Raw genomic sequence first — 23,781 nt, forward strand, 5'->3', positions numbered from 1 at the left:
TATTAGGGACAACCCACTAGAGCTCTTCTTTTCCTGCAGGGAAAAAGAGAAGATCATCCTCTCCCACAGCTTCATCAGTTAAACCCCAGGCATCAGAACACCAGGAAGAGCAGTAACTTGGTCTGCTGACACACCACTGCCGAAGGGCCTCTTCTCTTCATCACACAATGAGGCAGTTGCCTCTGCTCTGGAATTGACACTAGATGGTTTTAAGGCTTTTCAAGACCTCTTACTGAGGATTGCAGACACACTTGAGATCGAGACTTTGGTCATAGTACAGAAGTCACACAGGTTCTTTGATGATGTCTGTCCAATGCATGTTACCCTCTTACTATAATGTCTTGGCAGGGTCTAAGTGATGGATACTGCAACTCCAACAGCAAAAAGGATAGAAACATACTATCAGATACTTCTATCCAGGCTTAAGTATTTTTACACTCGCACTCACCCTGGATTGCTTGTGGTAGTTTTGGGCATCCAAGAAAAGTCCTGCTCAACCAAGAGCGCTCCCAAAGACAAAGATCAGAAGTGATTGGATCTGTTGGGGAGGAAATCATACTCATCTGTTTCATTTCAGTGAAGGGTAGGTAGCTGTCAGGCCCTTTTATCTAAATATGTTTTCCTCACATGTGACAGAATCTTGACGCTAGTCCCAAAACTTCCTTATGAGGCTAGAAAGGAAATGAAGGATATTGTGTAAGAGGGAGAGTTAGTAGCAAACAGGTCCTTACAGGCTGCAGTGGATGCTGCAGTTACTGTAATTAGAACCATGGCCACAGCTGTGACTGTGAGAGGACACCATGGTTCCAGCTTCAGGTATTCCCTCGGAAATGTAAGCCACCATCGAAGATTTGCTGTTTGAAGGCTTGGAGAGTTTCATCAAGAAAATAGAGCATCACACCCAGAGATCCTTAGGCATGTACAGTTCTGGCATGTTGGAAAATGTATTTCCCCCCCCCCCACCCACCCCCCAACAACAGCAGCAGCAACAGATGTCTTCTTACCACAGGCATGTGAAGTACCAGCCACAGAAGCTGTCTTTTTATAACAGAGGACACCAGTCTTCTCACCCTTCAACTTTACACACTGCTCAGTCTTCACAGCAGCAGGTTCAACACATCAGTCAAGAGCTGCACCAGAAGCAGTCAATTCAACACCCTCTTTGAAACTGCTTTGTCCCATTCCACCGCTTATGGTCAGACATTACTGTGGACAGGTGGGTATTAGACACCATTACCCTATCCACCTCCCTTCCCCATCCCTTTTCAGGGACCCTTCTGACAAGAGCCTTTCACAAGCAGAAGTGGCCTCATAGCTCCAGATAGGAGCAATAGAAGACATTCCACAGGAACACAGGGGAAGAGGATTGTACTCCCGATATTTTCTTGCTCTGAAAGAAAAAGGGGTGTTTGTCCTACCCTAGACCTGAGGAGACTCAACAAATATACATGCCACCTCAGATTCAGGATGATACTTGTTGCCATTATTCCAGTGCTCCAAGTACAAGACTGGTTCTCAGCTCTCAACTTACAGGATGCCTATGTCCATGTTGCCGTTCATCTGGGCCACAGGAAGTACCTCAGATTCAAGATTGGGCACAACCACTACCATTAGAGTTCTGCCTCTTGGACTCTCTAAAGCACCAACAGCGTTCACCGAGTGTCTAGAGGTAGTAGCTGCACATCTCAGGAAACAAAAGATTCTTGGAGTAGATGCAGACATGTATTCCACTTGGGTGTGTGCATTCCCAGTGCACCAGAGCTAGAGACTTTTGCCTCGCACTATCCATAGAGGGGCAGTGCTTGTGTTTCCTGGCTGTGGCCCCTTCCCTGGCTATATGAGGCAGCACTGTCCCAACCCCTCTCAGTTCCTTTTCACTGTCCATGGCTGGAGTTTGAGCTCTGTGTGTCTGTATTATCTTAACCTCACATTTAGTCTTTGCCTAGTTTATTGTATACAGTTAGTTAGAAGTAAGTAGATAGTGTTCTGGGGTGATGCTCACACTAGAGTTTAAACATTGTCCTTCATGTGGAGGAGCAATCCCCAACAGCAACCCCCAACGTGGGGCTTGCGTTGTCTTGAAGAGTGTTGTTTGTTCTGTGTGACGGGTTGGGTCACAGATACCCCCTTGGGACTGTCACCTGATGTGCTGAGATTACCCCTGAGCCTGTTTTCCCTGCCAGCTTGGGACTTCAGTATCCTGTCTTGTTGAGTCAGACATGCTAGCCTGCTACAAACACAGACCCAGGTCTGAACCACATCCCACACAAGCTGCAGATTTAACTGAAAACGGTTTAGAAAGTGCTCCTGTCTCTAGCACCCGGACACCCAGCTCCCAATGGGATCCAAACCCCAAATAACTCTGTTTTACTCTGTATAAAGCTTATACAGGGTAAACTTATAAATTGTCTGCCCTCTGTAACACTGATAGAGAGATATGTACAGCTGTTTGCTCCCCCAGGAATTAATTACTTACTCTGGGTTAATTTATAAGCAAAAAGTGATTTTATTAAGAATAAAAAGTAGGATGTAAGTGGTTCCAAGTAATAACAGACAGAACCAAGTAAGTTACCAAGCAAAATTAAAACAAAAACACACAAGTCTAAGCCTAATACAGTAAGAAACTGAATGCAGGTAAATCTCACCCTCAGGGATGTTCCAGTAAGCTGCTTTCACAGACTAGACTCCTTCCCAGTCCTTGTTCCAGCTCAGGTGGTAGCTAGGGGATTTCTCATGACTGCAGCCCCTCTGTTCTGTTCCACCCCCTTTTATTACCTTCGGCACAAGGCGGGAATCTTTTGTCTCTTTGAGTGCCCACCCCTCCTTCTAAATGGAAAAGCACCAGGTTTAAGATGGATTCCAGTACCAGGTGACATGGTCACGTGTCCTGTGAGACCCCAAGCTTTTATTCTTCCCAATTTGACTCACAGGAAGGCTTACAAGGAGACAGAGCAATCTACAGTCAGTTGTCCTAGTTGATGGGAGCCATCAAGATTCTAAACTACCATTAATGGCCCACACTTTGCATAACCACAATAGGACCTCAGAGTTATATTTTATATTCCTAGTTTCAGATACAAGAATGATACATTCATACAAATAGGATGAACACACTCAGTAGATTATAAGCTTTGAAACGATACCTTACAAGAGACCTTTTACATGAAGCATATTCCAGTTACATTATATTCACGCTCATTAGCATATTTTCATAAAATCTCCAACAGCGACCCCCACACACGGGGCTTGTGTTGTTTGATCTGCAGATTCTTCAAGAAGTAGACTCAGGTGGAATGGGACCTCTGCCTCAAGCAGCATCTGCTTGAACAGGCTATGCAGCCTGATCTGGTACTGAGGCTCTTCTTGGGTTGAAGATTGCCTTGGGCTTGGAGAGGTTGCAACCAATTCATCTAGTCACAAAGGTCAGCCACCAGGTTTGCCGTGACATTATCGGGAACAGTATCTACGCAAGATAATGTCACGGCAAACCTGGTGGCTGACCTCTGTGGCTTTGTCCTCACCCATAACTATTTCACATTTGGGGACAATATATACCTTTAAGTCAGCGGCACTGCTGTGGGTACCCGCATGGCCCCACAATATGCTAACATTTTTATCGCTGACTTAGAACAACGCTTTCTCAGCTCTCGTCCCCTAACACCCCTACTCTACTTGCGCTACATTGATGACATCTTCGTCATCTGGACCCATGGAAAAGAAGCCTTTGAGGAATTCCACCATGATTTCAACAATTTCCATCCCACCATCAACCTTAGCCTAGACCAGTCCACACAAGCGGTCCATTTCCTGGACATTATTGTGCTAATAAGAGATGGTCACATAAACACCACCCTATACCGGAAACCTACTGACCGCTATACTTACCTACATGCCTCCAGCTTCCATCCAGGACACACCACACGATCCATTGTCGACAGCCAAGCCGTAAGGTACAACCGCATTTGCTCCAATCCCTCAGACAGAGACAAACATCTACAAGATCTCTATCAAGTATTCTTAAAACTACAATACCCACCTGCTGAAGTGAAAAAACAGATTGACAGAGCCAGAAGAGTACCCAGAAGTCACCTACTACAGGACAGGCCCAACAAAGAAAATAACAGAATGCCACTAGCTGTCACCTTCAGCCCCCAACTAAAACATCTCCAGCGCATCATCAAAGATTTGCAACCTATCCTGAAAAATGATCCCTCACTGTCACAGATCTTGGGAGACAGACCAGTCCTCACTTACAGACAGCCCCCCAGCCTGAAGCAAATACTCACCAGCAACCACACACCACACCACAAAAACACAACAAAAACACTATCCTTGCAATAAAGCCCAATGCCATCTCTGTCCACATATTTATTCAAGTGACACCATCATAGGACCTAATCACATTAGCCACGCCATCAGGGGCTCGTTCACCTGCACATCTACCAGTGTGATATATGCCATCATGTGCTAGCAATGCCCCTCTGCCATGTACATAGGCCAAACCAGACAGTCTCTACACAAAAGAATAAATGGACACAAATCTGACATCAGGAATCATAACGTTCAAAAACCAGTAGGAGAACACTTCAACCTCTGTGGCCACTCAGTAAAAGATTTAAGGGTGGCAATTTTGCAACAGAAAAGCTTCAAAAACAGACTCCAATGAGAAACTGCTGAGCTTGAATTAATATGCAAACTAGATACCATTAACTTGGGTTTGAAGAGAGACTGGGAGTGGCTGGATCATTACACATATTGAATCTATTTTCTTAAATATCCTCACACCTTCTTGTCGACTGTCTAAATGGGCCATCTTGATTATCACTACAAAAGTTATTTTTTCTCCTGCTGATAATAGCTCATCTTAACTAATTAGCCTCTCACAGTTTGTATGGTAACTTCCAACTTATCTGTGTGTGTGTGTGTGTGTGTGTGTGTATATATATATATCTATATCTTACTATATGTTCCATTCTGTGCATCCGATGAAGTGAGCTGTAGCTCATGAAAGCTTATGCTCTAATAAATTTGTTAGTCTCTAAGGTGCCACAAGTACTCCTGTTCTTTTAGTGGTTCACTGTGGCAAATTGACAGTACGATTATGATGGGTCCCGCGCTTCCTCCTCTTGGGGGGTGGGTTCAGGGCGCAGTTTCCTGCCCCTGAACTAGGGTATTTACTGTCCCACTAGTAACCCAGAGAAGGGTAGTGGAGAGGGAGGGACCAGGGCCCGCCCTCTACTCCAGGTCCCAGCCCAGGGGCCCGAGGGATAGGGATAAACCACTTGAACTAGTGCTTCCTTCCTCTGGGCTACTTCCCTCTTCTGCTCTTCAGCTTGTGGGGCTTCCTACTCTCTCTCTCTCTCTCCCCCTCGGGTCTTGGTCTTCTAACCAGCCACGGCACTTCTCCAAACTCTCCTCTACTCCAACTCCTTCCCCTGGCTGATTGAAACGGGGTTTTTATCAGGTGACTAGCTTCAGGTGCTCTAATTGGCTTCAGATGCTTTTAATTAATGTATAGAAACCTTTCTTCCCTCAACAGGGAATAAGGCTTCTCCTCATCCTGGCGCTTACATAACTCTCCTTTATCACTCTCCTGTTGCCCTCTGGCCATGCTGTATCACATTCACATACTTGCTGACAATACCACCACAATGTACTGTGTGAACAAATGAGGAGAAGCACATTCCAGGTTACTCTGCCTAGAGGCAATCAACTTGCGGCAATTCTGCACTGAAGTCACTCTGGTGGCAGTCCTCTTGCAGAGGGTGCAAAATTGTCTCACGGACCAACTAAGCAGAGTTTTCTCCCTGAGCCACAAGCAGTCCCTGAATGTGAGTGTCCTCCGAGTCATCCCCACAATTGACCTGTTTGCGACGAGGGAAAACAAAGTGTCACCTATTCTGCTCCCCGGGGGCCTCACTCCGGGCTCCCTCTCCAATGCCTTCCACTGCAGCTGGCAGTCAGCTCTTCTATGTGCCTTTCCCCCCTATGCCAGGCATTCCTCAGGTCATCCTCAAGCTCAAGGTGGATCAGGCCAAGCTCATCCTCATTGCTCCAGCGAGGCTGAGACAGTGCTGGTTCCCAGACTTCCTTGCTCTGTCATTCCAGTCTCCCATACCGCTTCCTCTCCATCCCAACCTGCTCACTCAGAACCATGGCCACACACCCTCCATCCTGCGATTAGTTCCCTGCACCTTAGGGAATGGCTGCTACATGGCAAAATAAAGAGGAAGAGCAGTGCTCAGCAGCTGTCCAACCAGGCCTACTCAGCAGCACTGGGATGGCCTACTTAACGAAGTGGAAGAGGTTCTCAGGGTGATCTTTGGTGTGCAGGACCCAACCAACAGGGGCTTCCATCCAGGAAGTCTTGGAGTACGTGCTACATCTTCAGAAATGGAGCATTGCGCTCAGTTTCCTAAGAGTGCGTTTGGCAGCAATATCAGCATTTCATCCCCCTATTCAAGGGAAATCAGTTTTTTCCAATGCCATGGCGACGAGATTTCTGAAAGGACTTCTCCACTTACATCCTCTGGTTTGCAAGTTGGGCCCCCCTTTTAAGCCCCTTGCTTCCTGTCCGCTGCCCCTCCTCTCCTGTCTCAGAAAACCCCATTCCTGATAGCCATCACATCTGCAAGAGGGATGCAAGAGTTGCAGGCCCTGATGGCTGAGCCGCCTTACACTCATAGATTCATAGATATTTAGGTCAGAAGGGACCGTTATGATCATCTAGTCTGACCTCCTGCACAACGCAGGCCACAGAATTTCACCCACCACTCCTGCAAAAAACCTCACACCTAAATCTGTGCTATTGAAGTCCTCAAATTGTAGTTTAATGACTTCAAGGAGCAGAGAATCCTCCTGCAAGTGACCCGTGCCCCATACTACAGAGGAAGGCGAAAAACCTCCAGGGCCTCTTCCAATCTGCCCTGGAGGAAAATTCCTTCCCGACCCCAAATATGGCGATCAGCTAAACCCTGAGCATATGGGCAAGATTCATCAGCCAGATACTACAGAATGCTCCAAGGACAAAGTAATACAACCACACCCAAAGTTTTTATCCAGGTGGTCTCTCAGTTTCATTTATCAGGAAGTAGCCATGTTAATCTGTATCCACAAAAACAACAAGGAGTCCGGTGACACCTTAAAGATGAACAGATTTATTTGAGCATAAGCTTTATTTGAGCATAAGCTTTTGCAGAGCCAAGAAGTGAGGTTTTTACCCACAAAAGCTTATGCTCAAATAAATCTGTTAGTCTTTAAGGTGCCACCGGACTCCTTGTTGTTCCAGTTTCATCTTAATCAGGCAGTGTATTTACCTGTGTTTTGTCCCTAAGCTGCATTCCTCTCCAGAGGAACAGTACCTCCACCATCTGGATGTCAGGTGAGGTCTAGCCTTTTATCTGTACAGGACTAGACTAGTCCTGCGTCACCTCACCTGTTGGTGTCACATGCAGACCGCATGAATGGTCATGCAGTCTTGGCACAGACTATGTCCAGATGGCTAACATCCTGTATCAAGACTGCATATGAAATAGCTTCAGTTGTACCTACTCAGCAGACATGGGCTCACTCCATGAGGGCACAAGAGACATTGATAGCATTCCTCAGTGACGTTTCCATACTGGACATTTGCAAGGTGGCCATGTGGTCATCCATACATACTGTAAAACCCTATGTACCCATTGTGCCCTCTGCCAGTTGGCCCAGAGCGGTCACTGGGTCACACATACTATCCCTGAAGCCCTAAGGCCTTCCATGTAGCTCCTTGCGCTTGCTGCAGTCTCTGCATACTATACTCTAGTTCAGTTGCAGTCAGCCTTCTCACACCCCGTGGTGGTGAGATTTCTCAAGGGACTTGAGCATGCATGCCCCTGGTTAGAGACCCGTCTCCTACTTGTGACCTCACCATCATTCTTTTACAGCTTACGGAACCCCCATTTGAACCTCCTTCAGAATGCTCCTTATATCATCTCACTATCAAGACAGCCTTTTTAGTAGCCACTATATCGTCCCAGAGAGTCAGCATGATCCAAGCTTTCATGGGTAGACTGCTGTATACACCTTTCCATAGAGAGAAAGTGGTAATGAAACCACATCCTAAATTCATTCCAAGGGTAGTGTTGGAATTCCATTTGTACCAGTCAGTCTCCCAAAACCACATTCCTTTTTGGGAGAAGAGAAATTCCATTCTCTAGATGTTTCCATGTTCAATGGGACAAACCTTTTAGACCCTCTCTCCCCGCCTCTTTGTAGCCGTGCTGGTTAGCTCTAAAGGTGAGGCAATTTCTTCTCAGTGATCGTAAAGTGGATTTCTCAGTGTGCCTCCAACTGTTACCAATTAGTGACAAGTCCTATCCTATAAATTTCAGGGCACATGCCACCAGAGCTCAGGCAACATCTTTGGCCTGCTTGAGAAACCTACCGATTTCTGAGATATGTAAGGCAGCCACTTGGAGTAAGCCAGTGACCTTTCATAAACCATTATGCACTTGATGTAGCAGCCAGAGCAAAAGCTAGTTTCACAGTAGCTGTGGTCCAGTCATTTTGTGGCTGATATGGCTGTGACTCCCTCCCACCTCTGTGCATGTCATTCAGTTAGAGTGGGATTCACTCTGACACATTCAAAAAATAAAATAGTTACCTACCCTACAGTAACTAGTTCTTTGAGTTGTTGTGGTCAGTGTGGCTCCCACAACCCATCCTCCAACCCTGCTGTTGGAGTCATCAACTACCATGGGCTTTGGAATGCCAGAGAACGAAGCAAGGGGCTGTGCCAGGCCACCTGGTCTTTATTTCCTTGTATGGGAGCGCTGGGAGGTATAGGACACAGGCACAGCCCTGCCAAGCACTGTTATCTGAAAAATAAAATCTGTTTTTGTGTGAGTGGAATGGACATGAGCAACACATCTTGAAGAACAACAGTTACGAAAGAGAGGTAATTTTTTAAGACCTGTTGGAAACAGATGTGCCTTTACATCATTTTTATTATTTAAAATTAATCTTCTGGCTAATTTTTTGCAATATTACCACTTGGTACATCTTTTTCCTTATTATGCCCTAATTTTAAGGCATCAAGTTATTCTTTGATCACTTGCTTATATCAACATTTCTTAGCTCCAAGGCCTAAAATAGCTAAGCTAAAATCTTGCAGGCCTCAACCTACAGGCCTTGCATTTCAACCCTACTTACTTAGATACCTAATACCTGATTATTCCCTCTTCATTCTGATCCGTCTTATACTTCTGTAATCCTGCAATTTAACTCTATTTAGCATACAATGCTTTTATATAACATAACATTAGTTAAGTATAACATCATACAATAAATGAACAATAAACTAAAATCATTGGCTACAATACTGACTACAACATCTTGAAGGACTAGTTGCTGTAGGAAAAGTAGCCATATTTTTCTGCAGAATTCGGCAGCAGAGGGCCACAGAAAGCAGGAGGTTGTGTTGAAGATTTTGGGTCCAGAACACCACAGAGTACACATTCTTCTTTGTCCCCTGATTTGGATTCCAGAATACTACAGGCCCAATTCTTCACTGCTTTGACCAATATATTGTCATTTACACCTATGCAAAATAGATGCAAAACACAACACAACCATTCTGAAGGCATGTTTAGTCTACAGAAGATTGAGGGGGAGGATTTGATAACCATCTTCAAATATGTAAAAGGTTGTTATAAAGAGGACTGTGGTAATTGTTCTCCATGTACACTAGAAGTACACAAGAAGTAATCAGCTTAGTTTTCTGCAAGGGCAATTTAGGTTAGATATGAGGAAAAATGTTCTATAAGAGTAGTTAAATATTAACTACTACTATGCTCAGATAAATTGGTTAGTCTCTAAGGTGCCACAAGTACTCCTTTTCTTTTTGCGAATACAGACTAACACGGTTGTTACTCTGAAATATTAAACAGGTTACCTAGAGAGGTTGTGGAATCCCTATCACTAGAAGTTTTTAAGAACAAGTTAGACAAACACCAGTCAAGGATGTGCTTGGTATATTTGGTTCAGCCTCAGCATGAGGGATGGATTAAAAGATTGCTTGAGGTCCCTTCCGTCCTTACACTTCTATGGTATCATGGCATCCTTTTTACAGGTGTAAAAGATTTCACAGGTGCAAGGCAGTAAAGAATCAGGTACTATGTGCCTGGCATGTGGCTCTGGCCACTATTAGAAGACAGGATACTGTGCTAGATGGACCATTGGTCTGACCAGTATGGCCATTCTTAGGACATTAGGAATGCAGCTTCCAGGCACACCAGTTTCTTCTCCACGAGAGAGCATTCAGGAAGCTTTGTGTGTCCGAGTCTACCCCTGTAGACCTTCCTTAGCACCTCTTCTTATACTTTAACTCTGTATATAGATAGTAGACTTATGGGGATTAGTTATTTCTGAGGGATTTTGGGGGTATTTGTGCATCTTGTGGTGCTCTATCAAAAGGCAATTATGCTATGGCAGTTCTGCATCGACAAGATCATAATTCCAATAGCCAATCACTTGCCTGGAGTCCAGAATCATCTCATGGACCATCTCAGCAAGAATTTTTCTCAGGGTTACGAGTGGTCTCTGAAGCCCAGTGTTCTTGCAAGTCATTTTCGCGACTTGGAGCATCCCAGTGATTGACTGTTCACTACAAGGGACAATAGGAAATGCCATCTGTTCTGCAGGCTCCCTGACCGACACCTTCCATCTCAGGTGCCACTCAGCTTTTCTATATACTTTTCCCCCAATTCCAATCATTCCGCAGGTTATCCTCAAGCTAAAAGCAGATTGGGCCAACCTCATCATCATCGGCATGGGCGATGCAGTGTTTGTTTACCAACCTTCTGGTGTTGTCAGTTCAACATCCTATATCCCTTCCTCTTGATCCCAGCCACCTCACACAGAATCATGGTCGCACTTTGCATCCTGTGCTCAGTTCCCTTCATCTTACTGCATGGCTGCTCTGTGGTTGAATGAGGAGGGAGAGCAATGTTTGGAGGCTGTTCAACAGGTCCTACTCAGTAGTAGAAAATTCTATATCAGAATGTCCTATTTAGCAAAGTGTAAGCAGTTTTCTATATGGGCATTGGCCCGTGGATTTTAGCCACTGCTGGCTTGTATCCAGGACATCTTGGAGTACTTGCTGCATCTTTAGTCATTGGGTCTTATGCTTAGTTCGTTGAAGGTGCATCTGGCAGCAGTCTCAGCTTTCAATCACCCATTCGTGAAAGATTGGTATTTTCCAATGCCATGGTAGCAAGATTCTTTAAAGGAATTCTTCATCTCAGTCCGCCCATGCAAGAAACGGTTCCTTTGTGGGACCTTAACATGGTCTTAGCAGCTCTGATGGGACCTCTGTTAGAGCCTCGGGCATCTTGTCCCTTTCCTCTCTTGTCAAAAAACTGCATTCCCAGTGGCGATAACATCTGCAAGCAGAGTGCAAGTTGCAGGCTTTCATGGCAGAACCTCCTTATACATGATTCTCCAAAGACAAAGTGATGATGTGGCTGCACTCAAAATTTTTGTCTAAGGTGGTTTTTTCCCTAAGCCGCTTTCATCCCTGGAGGCACAGCGCCCTCACTCATTAGATGTCAAATGATGTCTAGCCTTCTGCCTGGACAGGACTAAAACTTTCTGTGCTTCACTCCTGCTCCTGGCAGTTTCCCAGTCTCAGTGAGCTCTGCTCCCTTCTTGGAACCCAGGACCCACCACAGGAGGTAGCTGCACTCCAGTGTGGCTTTCCCTCCCCTGCAGCCTGTCTCCATCCCTCTCACCTGTCCATTAGCAGCCCTTTATAGGTCCAAATGCAGCCCAACCCTCTTTAATTGGCTGGATTGGACTCACTACTCTGGTCCAGGGAAGCTGGGCTTAGTCTATCGAGAGGGACCAGCTACTCTGTGACAGGTGGTAATAAAGTCTGACAGTTAGCTGAGATGTGTATTGGTTGAAAAAATATTACAGAAAATTCCCACATTCGTCACACAGGTGCATTGGAGAACACATGCACCCTGTGACCAGTGTACTGTTACATCATCCCATTCATTTCTTCCACTTCTCCAAGGCTCGTTGTTGAGCTTGCTTTCCAAATTTTAGCCTAACTGGTGCATGTATCTTCCTCCAGCCCAGAGCTGTGCCCCAGTCCTTTGGCATACGTCTCTCCATTTCAGGGTGGCACAGACCACCCCACAGTACCCAAAGCACCCATCTCCTGTAGGAGTTCCATCTTCATGCTTTCCTATCCAGAGTGCTTTCCAGGTGTGAGTGGCCCTCTTCACAAGGTTCCTTGGCCGGCCTTTTACATACTGCAGGACCAAGGGATATATCTCTTTTCAGGATAAATTCTGCTTAGTGGACATTCTTTGCTTTTTGGATGCTTGATTTGTTTGTTTCAGGGTGGTTTTTTGGAGAATGGATGTGGCATTTGAGTAGATGGAGGTGTCTGGGTATACCCCATGGGGAAAAGAGCAGTGGGATGCCATATGTAATCAGATGTTTTAACATAGCCAAAGTCCTCATTCCAGCAGGCTTAAGGACTCACTTATTGAGGGCTACTGCTGTCTCTGTGGCCTATTTTAAGCCATATCCTCTTGCTGAGATTTGTAGAGCAGTCACTTGGAGTTCAGTCCACATATTCACCAAATACTAGCATCCCACTCTGATGCTGGGTGTGTCGTGCTACTGTCTTTATTTAATTGAAAGTTCCTCAGCCCACCTTCCATGTGGACTGGACAGCTCATGAATCTCCCAAGAGTGGGAATGCACAGAGGCCCTTGAGAAAGAAAAGTTACCTAACAGTAACTGTGGCTGTTTGAGAGTTGTCTCTTTACTTTGCAACTGCTCACCTACCTTCCTCTCTGCCTCAGAGTTCTCTACACAGCTTGGACTCTGCTGTCCAGGTGAAGGACCTGAGGATGTTGTGGGGCTTCACTCCCTTTATATATAGTGTGACGTGCTGACAGTTCAGCATTATGGGGTTCAGGTGGGGAGGTGCTCATGCAGTCCCAACAATGCACCTTTCAAGATGGCTCTGCAAGCTCAAGGTGCGGGGCCATCATCCCCAGAGTGGGAATGCACAGAGGCAACTCTCAAACAGCCATAGTTACTAGTAAGTAACTTTTCTTTCTTTGCATTTGGAGAAGTGAGGCATGAGTATTGACAATATAAGGACTGTTGACTGGTTTACAAATGGCCTGATGTGGATCTGGTATGAATATGACTGGCCTAATATAAATCAGTGACAGCTTTGTTCTCTTTTCAGAGAAGGAATAGGATTTTGTTTTGTTTTAATGTTGTTTTGTTTCCTACTTGCCTTGGTTTCTTTTCAGTACAAAGCGCTTAATTGTAGATGTAATCCGCTTCCAGCCGGGGGAGACACTGACTGAAATCCTGGAAACTCCAGCCACCCATGAGCAGGTATGGAAAAGTAGTTTGGCTCCACTCCTTAGGATACTGGATTCTTTTAAATCTAGATGTATGTGGGTACAGGTACATATGAAAGCCTAAATTCTGGGATTGTAATATATGTGGCAATTTAGGTGTGGCATATCAATGTTTCAGACATGTGTATGTAAAATAGTGATGGGGATATATGGTGTATTTAATTTTTATTCTTGTGATGACTGGATTGTTGGAAGCCATATATATAGGGGGATGATGTAAGAAGCAGATTTCAGATAGGCCAGTGCTGGTACTAGGGTGTGAATGAGTCTACTAGGTATTGTTTAGTTCAACAACTAATTACTGTATTCAGTGCAGGAATCACTGAGTAAAATTTTGTGGCTTGTGTTATGTTGGAGATTAGACTATGTGATCATGGTTTTCCATTATAGCTAAGAATATGATTCTGTCACGGAGGTCACGGATTCCATGACTTTCCAGGACCTCTGTGATGACTTCTGGGACAGGGCTGGAGCAGCTTTTCAGCCCCAGGGCTGTCAGAATAGCTGACTTGCGGCCAGTCCCAGGGCTGCAGAGCAGCAGTCACTGAAACAGCTGACCAGTGGTCAGCCCTGGGGCCAGGGCCGCTGAAACAGCTGATCGGCAGCCAGCCTCAGGGCCGCAGAGCCCCGGGGCTGCCGGAACAGCTGACTGACTAGCGGTCAGCCTCAAGGCTGTCAGAACAGCAGCTGCTGGAACAGTGGCTGGGATTGAATCAGTCCCCCTGGGGCAGGAGCAGCAGCGGTCAGCTCCTGCTGCTGGAGCAGGTGCAAGCCCTGGCAATGCTCTCTTTGTCCCTGTCCTTCCCTCCCAGGGTATTTTTAGTAAAAGTTAGGAACAGGTTATGGTCTTCCGTGAGTTTTTGTTTACTGCCCATGCCCTGACCCTGACTTTTACTAAAAATACCCCTGACAGAATCTTAACCTTACATATAGCCTTAAAATCTATCCACCCAACTTGTAATACTCTTCTCTCCTAGGAAGCAGAGCATCAGAGAGCTATGCAGAGACGGGCCATTCGTGATGCCAAAACCCCTGACAAGATGAAAAAATCTAAATCTGTAAAGGAGGATAGCAACTTGAATCTTCAAGAAAAGAAGGAGAAAATCAAGACAGGCTTGAAGAAGTTGACAGAACTGGGAACCGTAAACCCAAAGAATAGATATCAGGAGCTAATCAATGATATTGCCAAGGTATTCTGACAGGAAGTCTCTGGTGGTTCGTTGGGTAATTCAAATTATGGCCTCGTCATTTGTCACTCTTATTGAAGTTCCAATAGTGCATATGGCAGGAATTTTCCAAGGTATTAAAGTAGTAGTGAAAGCTGCCTCTCAGAGAGATGGGTAACACATGCTCTGCTAATCTCCAGCCCTTCATATACATGCAAGAATTCACTTTTCTCATAAACACTTTGTTGATGATGGGACCTCATTGACTGTGAGGAAGAGTGAATTTATTTTTTTTTGGGGGGGGGGGGGGAATTCCTGAGAATCATTCAGTAAGTGTAATATTAATTTTCCTCTTTTTAACTTCAGACCCTAATGCATGGACTTGCCCTCTTTGTTCCCTCCATTTTAAAGTTAAATTCAGTTATTCTAAAATTATTTCTTTTTAAATTGACATATTCTAAAATAATTTCTTTACAAAGATTACTCTTGTAAAGAAACCTTATTTTACATGTAAGTACAAAATAAACGTTCCTAATACTCTTGCAAAGGCATCCTCAGTAAACAATCCTCAGTAGAGGAGAAAGGGAGAAATAAAAAAAACATAGCTGCTGTCACATGTTTCATCCATTCTTACATTGATGACCGTTATCTAACGTCAAGTATTTACCAAAATTAATGCATCAGAGCGGTATACAAATACATAAATAAAATAAGTTGTTTCCTTCAGAGATCAGGTAAGAATAAAACCTTAAGTGATGCCTAATTATCCAAAATAATAATGGAAGCTAATTTGGAAACTAGACATTTTCATTTGTTCATAATAATCAAAATAACATTTATTTCTAAAAATAAAAGGTTAGTAAGGGAAGAAATGAAAAATTGTGCAGGACATTTCAGGAAAAATGTCAGGACATTTTATTTCTGTCTATAAGTATAAATTTGGTTAGAAAGTCTGTGAAAGGGCTAATTTAATGTCTGTATTAAACTTGGAAATGTGTGTTCCAAATGGACTCTCTTAATATTGTACACTGGCTTGATAAAGGGAGCACCCAGCAATGACTCAGTGGTAAAGCTTCACACATCTGCCATCCTTATCTAGGACATCCGGAACCAGCGCAGATACCGTCAGAGGAGAAAGGCAGAGTTGGTGAAGCTGCAGCAGACTTACAGTGCGCTGAACTCCAAAGCCACCTTTTATGAGGAACAGGTGGATTATTATAAAAGCTATATCAAAACCTGCTTGGATAACTTGGCCAGCAAGGGCAAGTGAGTACCTCAGAGCAGCGCTGGGTTTTTGGGAAAGGAATGCATAGACTACAGCTGAGAAGAGTGATGGTAGGAAGGTCTGGGATGGAGGAGAGTAGCTGGGTCATGTAAGAGGGCAAAAGGTATAGAAGGGAGGGAGGGAAATGGCTAGGTGACAGCAGGTAGACTGAGGAGATGGAGGAAGATGGTTGGGTCTTAAAAGGAGGACTTGGAAGAATGTAACTTTTGTGATGCACGGTGGGTGGGGATCCCCAGGAATGTAAAGTACAGGAACACATGACAAAGTGGGTTGTTCTCTCTACTTCAAACATTTATACCAGATTCATAGATTCCAAGGCCAGAAGGAACCATTATGTAATTTGACCTTCTGTGTAGTCCAGGCTGTAGAACATCCCCAAAATAATTCCTAGAGCAGATCTTTTTTTAAAAAAAAATCAATCTTGATTTAAAAATTGTCACTGATGACGAATCCACCACCTGAAAATTCCAATGGTTAATTACTCTCACCGTTAAAAGTTTACAACTTATTTCCTTTCTGAATTTGTCTAGCTTCAACTTGCAGCCTTATGGAATTTGGTCTTTCTGTTACTTTGTGCTCCCCCTATCTGTTTGTTGTATCCTTGTGTTGTCTCTTATCTTATACATAGGTTGTAAGTGGTCAGGGCAAGAACTCTTTTTATTATGCTTGTACAGTGCCCAGCACACTGGGGCAGGAGCCTCTAAGCATCCGTTCACTGCCACTTGCTCCTGTCAGGCCTCTGAGATGAACTGGCAGTATCTTGTGGTTTATCCTCTGATAGTTCAGGTAATTCATAATTTTGGGTTCCTTCTGCACACTTTACTGCTTCTGGGTCCCCAGAGAGCAATGAACAGAAATAGTTCTTTCCAAATTTTTAACAGTGAGGTTGAGTAATCATTGGAACAGCTTGCCAAAGAATGTGGTAAATTACTGTCCCTTGAAATGTTTAAATTAAAATTGGATATCTTTCTGAAAGAGATGCTGTTTTTCAACCATAAAGTATTGGGGTTGCTACAGAAATTACTGGGTGAGGTTCTGCAGCCTCTGTTGTGCAAGAGGTCAGAGTAGATTGTAATGGGTGCAGTATATATACATGTGCACGTGCCCACACGTATATAAATAGACTATAAACATATGGTCTCTGCCTTAAATACCTTAAAATGTGTGAATATTCTGTATTTATAACAACTATTTGTGAGACATTACCAGTTTATTACTCATTTCCTGCCATTCACCCAGATCAGATCAAATTCTGTCATTGTTTGAAATCACTCTTCTTGCCTCATTCAGCTAATTTCAGTATTTGTTTTTCTCAGAGTCTCTAAGAAGCCACGGGAGATGAAAGGCAAAAAGAGTAAAAAGATTTCTCTGAAATATACAGCAGCCCGACTTCATGAGAAGGGAGTCCTGTTGGAGATTGAAGACCTGCAAGTAAACCAGTGAGTTTTAACCTTTAGGCCTAAGGTCCAAAGATCTTTTCCCTAGCTGTGAATAGGGAAACAAGTGTTCCTAATTCCGTCATCTCCTGCTTGTTAAACACTTTTTCCAGGGCTTCAGTGTAGAGCAGTGGTTCTCTGCCTACAGGCTGCTTGCAGCCCAATCAGCACACAGCTGCGACCCATGTGACATCCTCAGAGCCAGGTTATGGATGCAACCCCTGTAACACATAGAACGCTGCACGTGAGGCTCACAATGGTAAATAGGTTGAGAATCACTGGTGTAGAGCAACAAAATTCCATCTCTCAGCCAGTGAGTAGTTTCTGGGTTCCATCAGTCACCAAAACTGTTCTGTAGAGACTAGTCTGAAATAATGACAAACTGATGTCTGGTTGAGCTCCTGGAGCTGTGTAGTGTTTGTAGATTCATAGATTTTTAAGGCTGAAAGACCAATATGATCATATAGTCTGTCCTCCTGCATAGCACAGGTCAAAGAGTCAGCAATTTTTGCATCAAGCCCATCACTTTTGGTTGAGCTAGAGCATGTCTTTTAGAAAGACATCCTTTAAAGACTTCCAAGTGATGGAGAATCCATCTCATCCCCAGTAAAGTTTTTGCCAATGAGTAATTACTGCATTGTTAAAAACTGTCACTTTATATCTAGTCTGAATTTGTCTATCTTCACCTTCCAATCATTGGGACTCATTATGCCTTTTTCTGATAAATTAAAGAACTGTCCACTGTCAGACTTCTTACATCCCCATATGTTCAATTTTATGGTATCCATACTGCATGTTGTCAGTATATGCCAGAGTATCCTATTCATCAGTACAGTGCAATTCTTACTACTTTCACATGGAACAAATATGGGATCCAGCAGGTATGTAGACCATATTATGTTTTTATTACAATTGAAAAGTTTCTAAGGTTGCTGTGCTATGTGTGATCTATCCATAGTCCCATTAGGTGCATAGTGTGTGGGGATACAGAGTCAGAGTAAATGTTTTCTGAAACTTTCATTCCAAATGTCCTAACTTTCATGTATTTTGATTTCTTTTAAAACTGCAGCTTTTCTAATATGGGGTTTTAATGGATATTTCCAATCTTAACTTGAACATAAAGATTTTTTTTTCTGGGAAATGAAAGCAAAATTGGACAATACGCCAGAAAATATGCGGAATGGAACCAACCCTTCACTGACTGGTGTTGGGGAAAGAACAGATTAGATAACCTAATCTGTTTTTTTCCATTTCTCAGTTCTATGAAAAACAGCAACCAAGATTGTCTGATAAGATTTTTTTTTGGGGGGGGGGGGGGGGAAATGCCCCCTCATGGTCCTCCACCTCTCCCCTCAACCCCCAGAGCCATCTATCTGCATCTACCACAATCAGACTACAAAACCTTCCTCATCAAAGTTGGGTTAGGGTCAAACAGGGCCTATGTCCCCCAAAATTTCATGGCCTCCCAGGAAAACACCACCTTCTTAGTCATCTAAATACACTATTGGCTTACAGAGGTCACCCCTGAGCCCTTAATAATTCTCAAAATGTAACTGTAAACAGAGAATCATCTTTAAGTGGGTCTGTTTCTAGTGGGGTCTTGGGGATCATTTTGTGGTCCTATGCTATTTAACGTTTTTATCAGTGACCTGGAAGAAAACAAAATCATCACTGATATAGTTTGAAGATGACACAAATATTGAGAGAGTGGTAAACAATGAAGAGGACAGGTCACAGATTTAAAGTGATCCAGATAACTTGGTAAGCTGGGCATAAGCAAACAGTATGTGTTTTAATACAGCTGAATGTTAAATTAAGAAAAAAAATGTAGGCCATACTTACAGAACGGGGGGCATGATCCTGGGAATCAGTGACTCTAAAAAAGATTTGGGGTCATGACGAATAATCAGCTGAGCATGAGCTCCCAGTACAACACAGTGGTCCAAAGACCAATGCAACCCTTAGATGCATAAACAGGATAAGTCTCAAGTAGGAGTAAAGAGGTTATGTTACCTCTGTATTTGGCACTGGTGCAACCACTGCTAGAATACTGTGTCTAGTTCCGGAGTCCACAGTTCAAGAAAAAGATTGCTAAATTGGAGAGGGTCCAGAGAAGAGCTATGAGAATAGTTAAAGGATTGGAAAATATGCCTTATATAGTGACAGACTCAAGAAGATCAATCTATTTAGCTTAACAAAGGGAAGGTTAAAAGGTGACTTGAGCTCAGCCTGTAAGTACCTACATCGGGAATAAATATTTGACAGTAGGCTCTTTGGTCCAGCTGTCTAAGATAAGACAAGATCCAAGGGTGTAAGCTGAAGCTAGACAAGTTCAGACTAGAAATAAAGTGTAAATTTTTCGTAGTGAGGGTAGTTAACCATTGAAAGGGTTTACCAAGGATTGTGGTGGATTCTCCATCACTGGCAATTTTTAAATCCAGATTGGATGTTTTTCCAAAAGATCTACTTTAGTTCAGAAAGGAATTATTTCAAGGATGTTATATGGCCTGTGTTATGCAAGAGGTCAAACCAGATGATCCCAATGACCCCTTCCGGCCTTAGAATCTAAGAGGCTTCCTCTCAATGAGGCAGCCTACCTCACCTCAGCAGGAAGCTGGTTTGCCGAGAGTTGTACGCTGTACCGCTGCCTACTGCTCTGCGTTTGTCTCTCCCTCTCTACTGAGTTTGAGATTCCTTATTCACACTACTTGTATTGCAAGGATCACTGTGTTAATATAGTCCTCCACTACCCCTTCTTCATTAGAAATTGTATGTTAAATAATAAATTTATTTTTATTTGCCAACCTTCATAGGTTTAAAAATGTGATATTTGAAATCAACCCAACAGAGGAGGTAGGAGACTTTGAGGTCAAAGCAAAATTCATGGGCGTTCAGATGGAAACATTCATGTTACATTATCAGGTAAGGACCCTCCTATTTAATGCTGAAAACCTGTGGGGTACAACCTATGTAGACTGCCTTTGGCCACCAAAATCTTTCATGTAGACTTCTCATAGTCACTTTCTGTTAAGCTAAGATTTCATAAATAAATATTTGTATTCATTATGCTTCAGAGAGAATTAACAGAACAGATAATCTTCAAGTGATCCATCCCCTGTTGCCTATTCCCAGTTTCTGGCAAAACTGAGGCTAGGGACACCATTGATGGACCTTGTGACGGGTTGGACCCCCCTTTTGGGTGGGATCCCATTGAGCCTACCCGTCCTACTAGCCTGGGTTTCCCTTACTCTGTGCTGCTATGACAGGCTCTCAAGCCTCTTTTTCAGCACACACACAGGCAGGGATACACCCAGCTGTAGAATCATACAGAGTCTGCAATTAGCTGTCTGTGGGAGGACTCAGCTAGGGGAATGCCCAGCTCTCCCATGCACACACCCTCTGGAGTGTAAACCCAAAATTATATTGTCTTGCACTGTACAGAGAACTATATAGCATGCTCATAAAAATCGCCCCCTCCCTCAATGTGGCGGGAGATATGTACAACTCCTTTCCACACCAGGGCATGTATGAATTGCACAATCTGGGTTTTGGAATAAACAAAAAATAAGTTTATTAACTACAAAAGGTAAATTGTAAGTGATTATAAGGGATAGCAAACAGAACAAAGCAGATTACTGAGCAGATAAAACAAAACACGCAACCTAAGCTTAATTCACTAAAGAAACACATTACAAAAAGAAAAGGAGTACTAGTGGCACCTTAGAGACTAACCAGTTTATTTGAGCATAAGCTTTCGTCTCACAAAAGCTTATGCTCAAATAAATTGGTTAGTCTCCAAGGTGCCACTAGTACTCCTTTTCTTTTCTCGAATACAGACTAACACGGCTGCTACTCTGAAACATTACAAATAGTAATTTCTCACCCTAAGTGTTGTTTTAGGCAGGTTGCAGAGTTTTTGCAGCTTAGATTTCCAGTTATTTCTTTTCACAGACTATACTCCTGTCTCAGCCTGGACTCAGCCCTTGCCTTTCCCCAGCTTCGCTCCTTTGTTTCTTCAGGTGCTTTCAGGAGTCCTCCTTCTTGAGCTGGGAGGCAATGGAGAAGAGCCAGATTAACTCCCTTCCCAGCCTTAAATAGGATTTACATAAGGCGGGAATCCTTTGTTTCCATTAGAAAAGTACCAGCAGTGTCCAAGGTGGTATTCTGTACCAGGTGACATTATCACATGACCTTGCAGTGTTAAAGCCACCATGAGACAAAGTTTATTTGTAACGTCCACAGGAAGGACCTCCAGGAAGATGAGAGATCAGCATCTTCAAAGACCCATTCTGTTGTCTTTCCTAATGGCCCATTCAGGCTGAATGCATACTGTCCGTTCGGCATTCCCCAAGTGTACACACAGTTGTAATTGTTAGAGTGTCAATATTCCTAACTTCAGATACAGAGCTGACACATGCATACAAATAGGATAACCACATTCAGCAAATCATAATCTTTCCAATGATACCTCACATGACCCATCTCGCATAAAACATGTCTTATTTATGCCATATTCATATTACAACAATATTTTTATGAAGAATATGAGTGTGGCGTCACAAACCTATCCTCCATGAATTTAAATAGTTCTTTTTTTAACCCTGTTACAGTCTTGGCCTTCACAACATCCTCTGGCAAAGAGTTGCACAGGTTTATTGTGCACTGTGTGACGAAATACTTCCTTTTGTTTGTTTTAAACCTGCTGCCTGTTAATTTCACTTGGTGATCCCTAGTTCTTGTGTTCTGAGTAAATAACATGTCCTTATTTACTTTCTCCACACCTGTCATGATTTTATAGACCTCTATTATATCCCACCATAGTTGTCTCTTTTCCAAGCTCAAAAGTCCCAGTCTTGTTAATCTCTCCTCATATGGAAGCCGTTCCATACCCCTAATCATTTTTGTTGCCCTTTTCTGAATCTTTTCTAATGCCAATATATCTTTTTTGAGACAGGGTGACCACATCTGCACACAGTATTCAGGATGTGGGCGTACCATGGATTTATATAGAGGCAATATGATATTTTCTGTCTTATTATCTATCCCTTTCCTAATGATTCCTAACATTCTGTTAGCAAGAATGTCCACACCAGTGCTAAGTCAGCAGGAGACGCTCTCCTGAGTTCATAGCTTCCACATCTCACTGAGGTGGAATAATTATGCCGATGGGAGAGCACTCTTCCGTCAGCATAGCGCATCTTCACCAGATGCGCTGATGCAGCTGCACCTATGTATCATGGTAGTGTAGACTAGCCCTCAAATTACGGCTCATGGAGTTGGCCCTTCAACCCCTGGAATCCCAGTGGGAGCTCTTGCTGCAACCCTCTACTTCGAAGGGAGATGAGCCCAGAGAGATGAGCCACTCACACAAGGCCTCTAAGAAAAGGTCTGTGAGTCCGTGTAGCGAGCCCAGATCAAGCCAAAAACAATCTCTGGCTCCATCAGTATCATCAGTACTGATGGCAGTGAAGGCGTCTAAAACTGGTACCCAGGGCGTGCACAGTACCAAACTGACAGGGCAAGTCAGACTACCCAAAGACCCGAAGGGCACACGCAAAGAAACACCAGTACCACAGGGGCATGAAAAACATAGAAGATCCACTCCAGGGAAGGCTCTCAGTATGGACATCAGCACTGGTACCAATTCTGGTGCACCTGGCACCAACAGACCTCGCGGTCAGATCCGTATGTCTGACTCATTCAGTGCAAGCCTCTGAGCACCGACAACCACTGCCAGTACTGACGTCATCTGCACTGCCAGATTTCCGGTGCGTGACAGATCTTTCGGTATCCAACGCACCAAACTCGCCCCTTCTCAGTACTGGGGCACTGGTACCAAGTTCATCCAGAGCCCGAGACTGGAATTTCTCTTTTCCCACCTGCCTCCCAATTCTATCATTGTGGACACAGTTAACTCTAATGGCCACCAGCACCAGTTCAGATCCACCCCTTATGACCGGGACTGGATATGTTTGGATCTGTTCAGCAGGAAAGCATTTTCATAAGCCACCCTCCAGTTCTGCGTAGCAAACTACCAAGTCTTGTTGGCAAAATATGACTACCAAAATTACATGAAACTCGGTTCCTTTATTAAGCAACTGCCTGATTCTCACAAGGAACAATTCAAGGCAGTAGTCAACAAGGGCTAACTGGTGGCAAAGACGTCCCTCCAAATTGCATCTAGCATAGATGACATGGCAGCATGCTTGATTTCCACGGCCATTGTGATGAGACAGGCTTCATGGCTTCACTTAGCTGGCTTCCTTAAAGAGATCAAAACTATGGTGGAAGACCTTCCTTTTGAAGGGACAAAGTTATTTGCTGAGAAGACTGATGCATTGATTCACACATTGAAAGAATCTAGGGCAACTCTTTGGTCCCTTGGGATGTATTCTCCTGCCTACAAAAGAAAGAACAGCCTTCAGCCACCATTTAAGCCCTGCTCATCACAATACACATCT

The 23,781-nt window shown here is 43.8% G+C and overlaps 1 protein-coding gene across 2 annotated transcripts in view; it reads left to right on the forward strand.

Annotated features, from left to right (window-relative positions):
• Positions 1 to 23,781, forward strand: part of IQGAP1 (IQ motif containing GTPase activating protein 1) — a 185,572-nt gene that overhangs the window by 154,085 nt on the left and 7,706 nt on the right. For both annotated transcript variants that reach the window (XM_073304652.2, XM_073304653.2), the window contains 5 exons: positions 13,320 to 13,407; positions 14,411 to 14,623; positions 15,699 to 15,865; positions 17,201 to 17,323; positions 20,134 to 20,242. In XM_073304652.2, coding sequence (XP_073160753.1) covers positions 13,320 to 13,407; positions 14,411 to 14,623; positions 15,699 to 15,865; positions 17,201 to 17,323; positions 20,134 to 20,242 — 700 coding nt within the window. The remainder of the gene's footprint in view (positions 1 to 13,319; positions 13,408 to 14,410; positions 14,624 to 15,698; positions 15,866 to 17,200; positions 17,324 to 20,133; positions 20,243 to 23,781) is intronic.

This window comes from Lepidochelys kempii, chromosome 10, assembly GCF_965140285.1.
Source record: "Lepidochelys kempii isolate rLepKem1 chromosome 10, rLepKem1.hap1, whole genome shotgun sequence".
Taxonomy (NCBI): Eukaryota; Metazoa; Chordata; order Testudines; family Cheloniidae; genus Lepidochelys; species Lepidochelys kempii.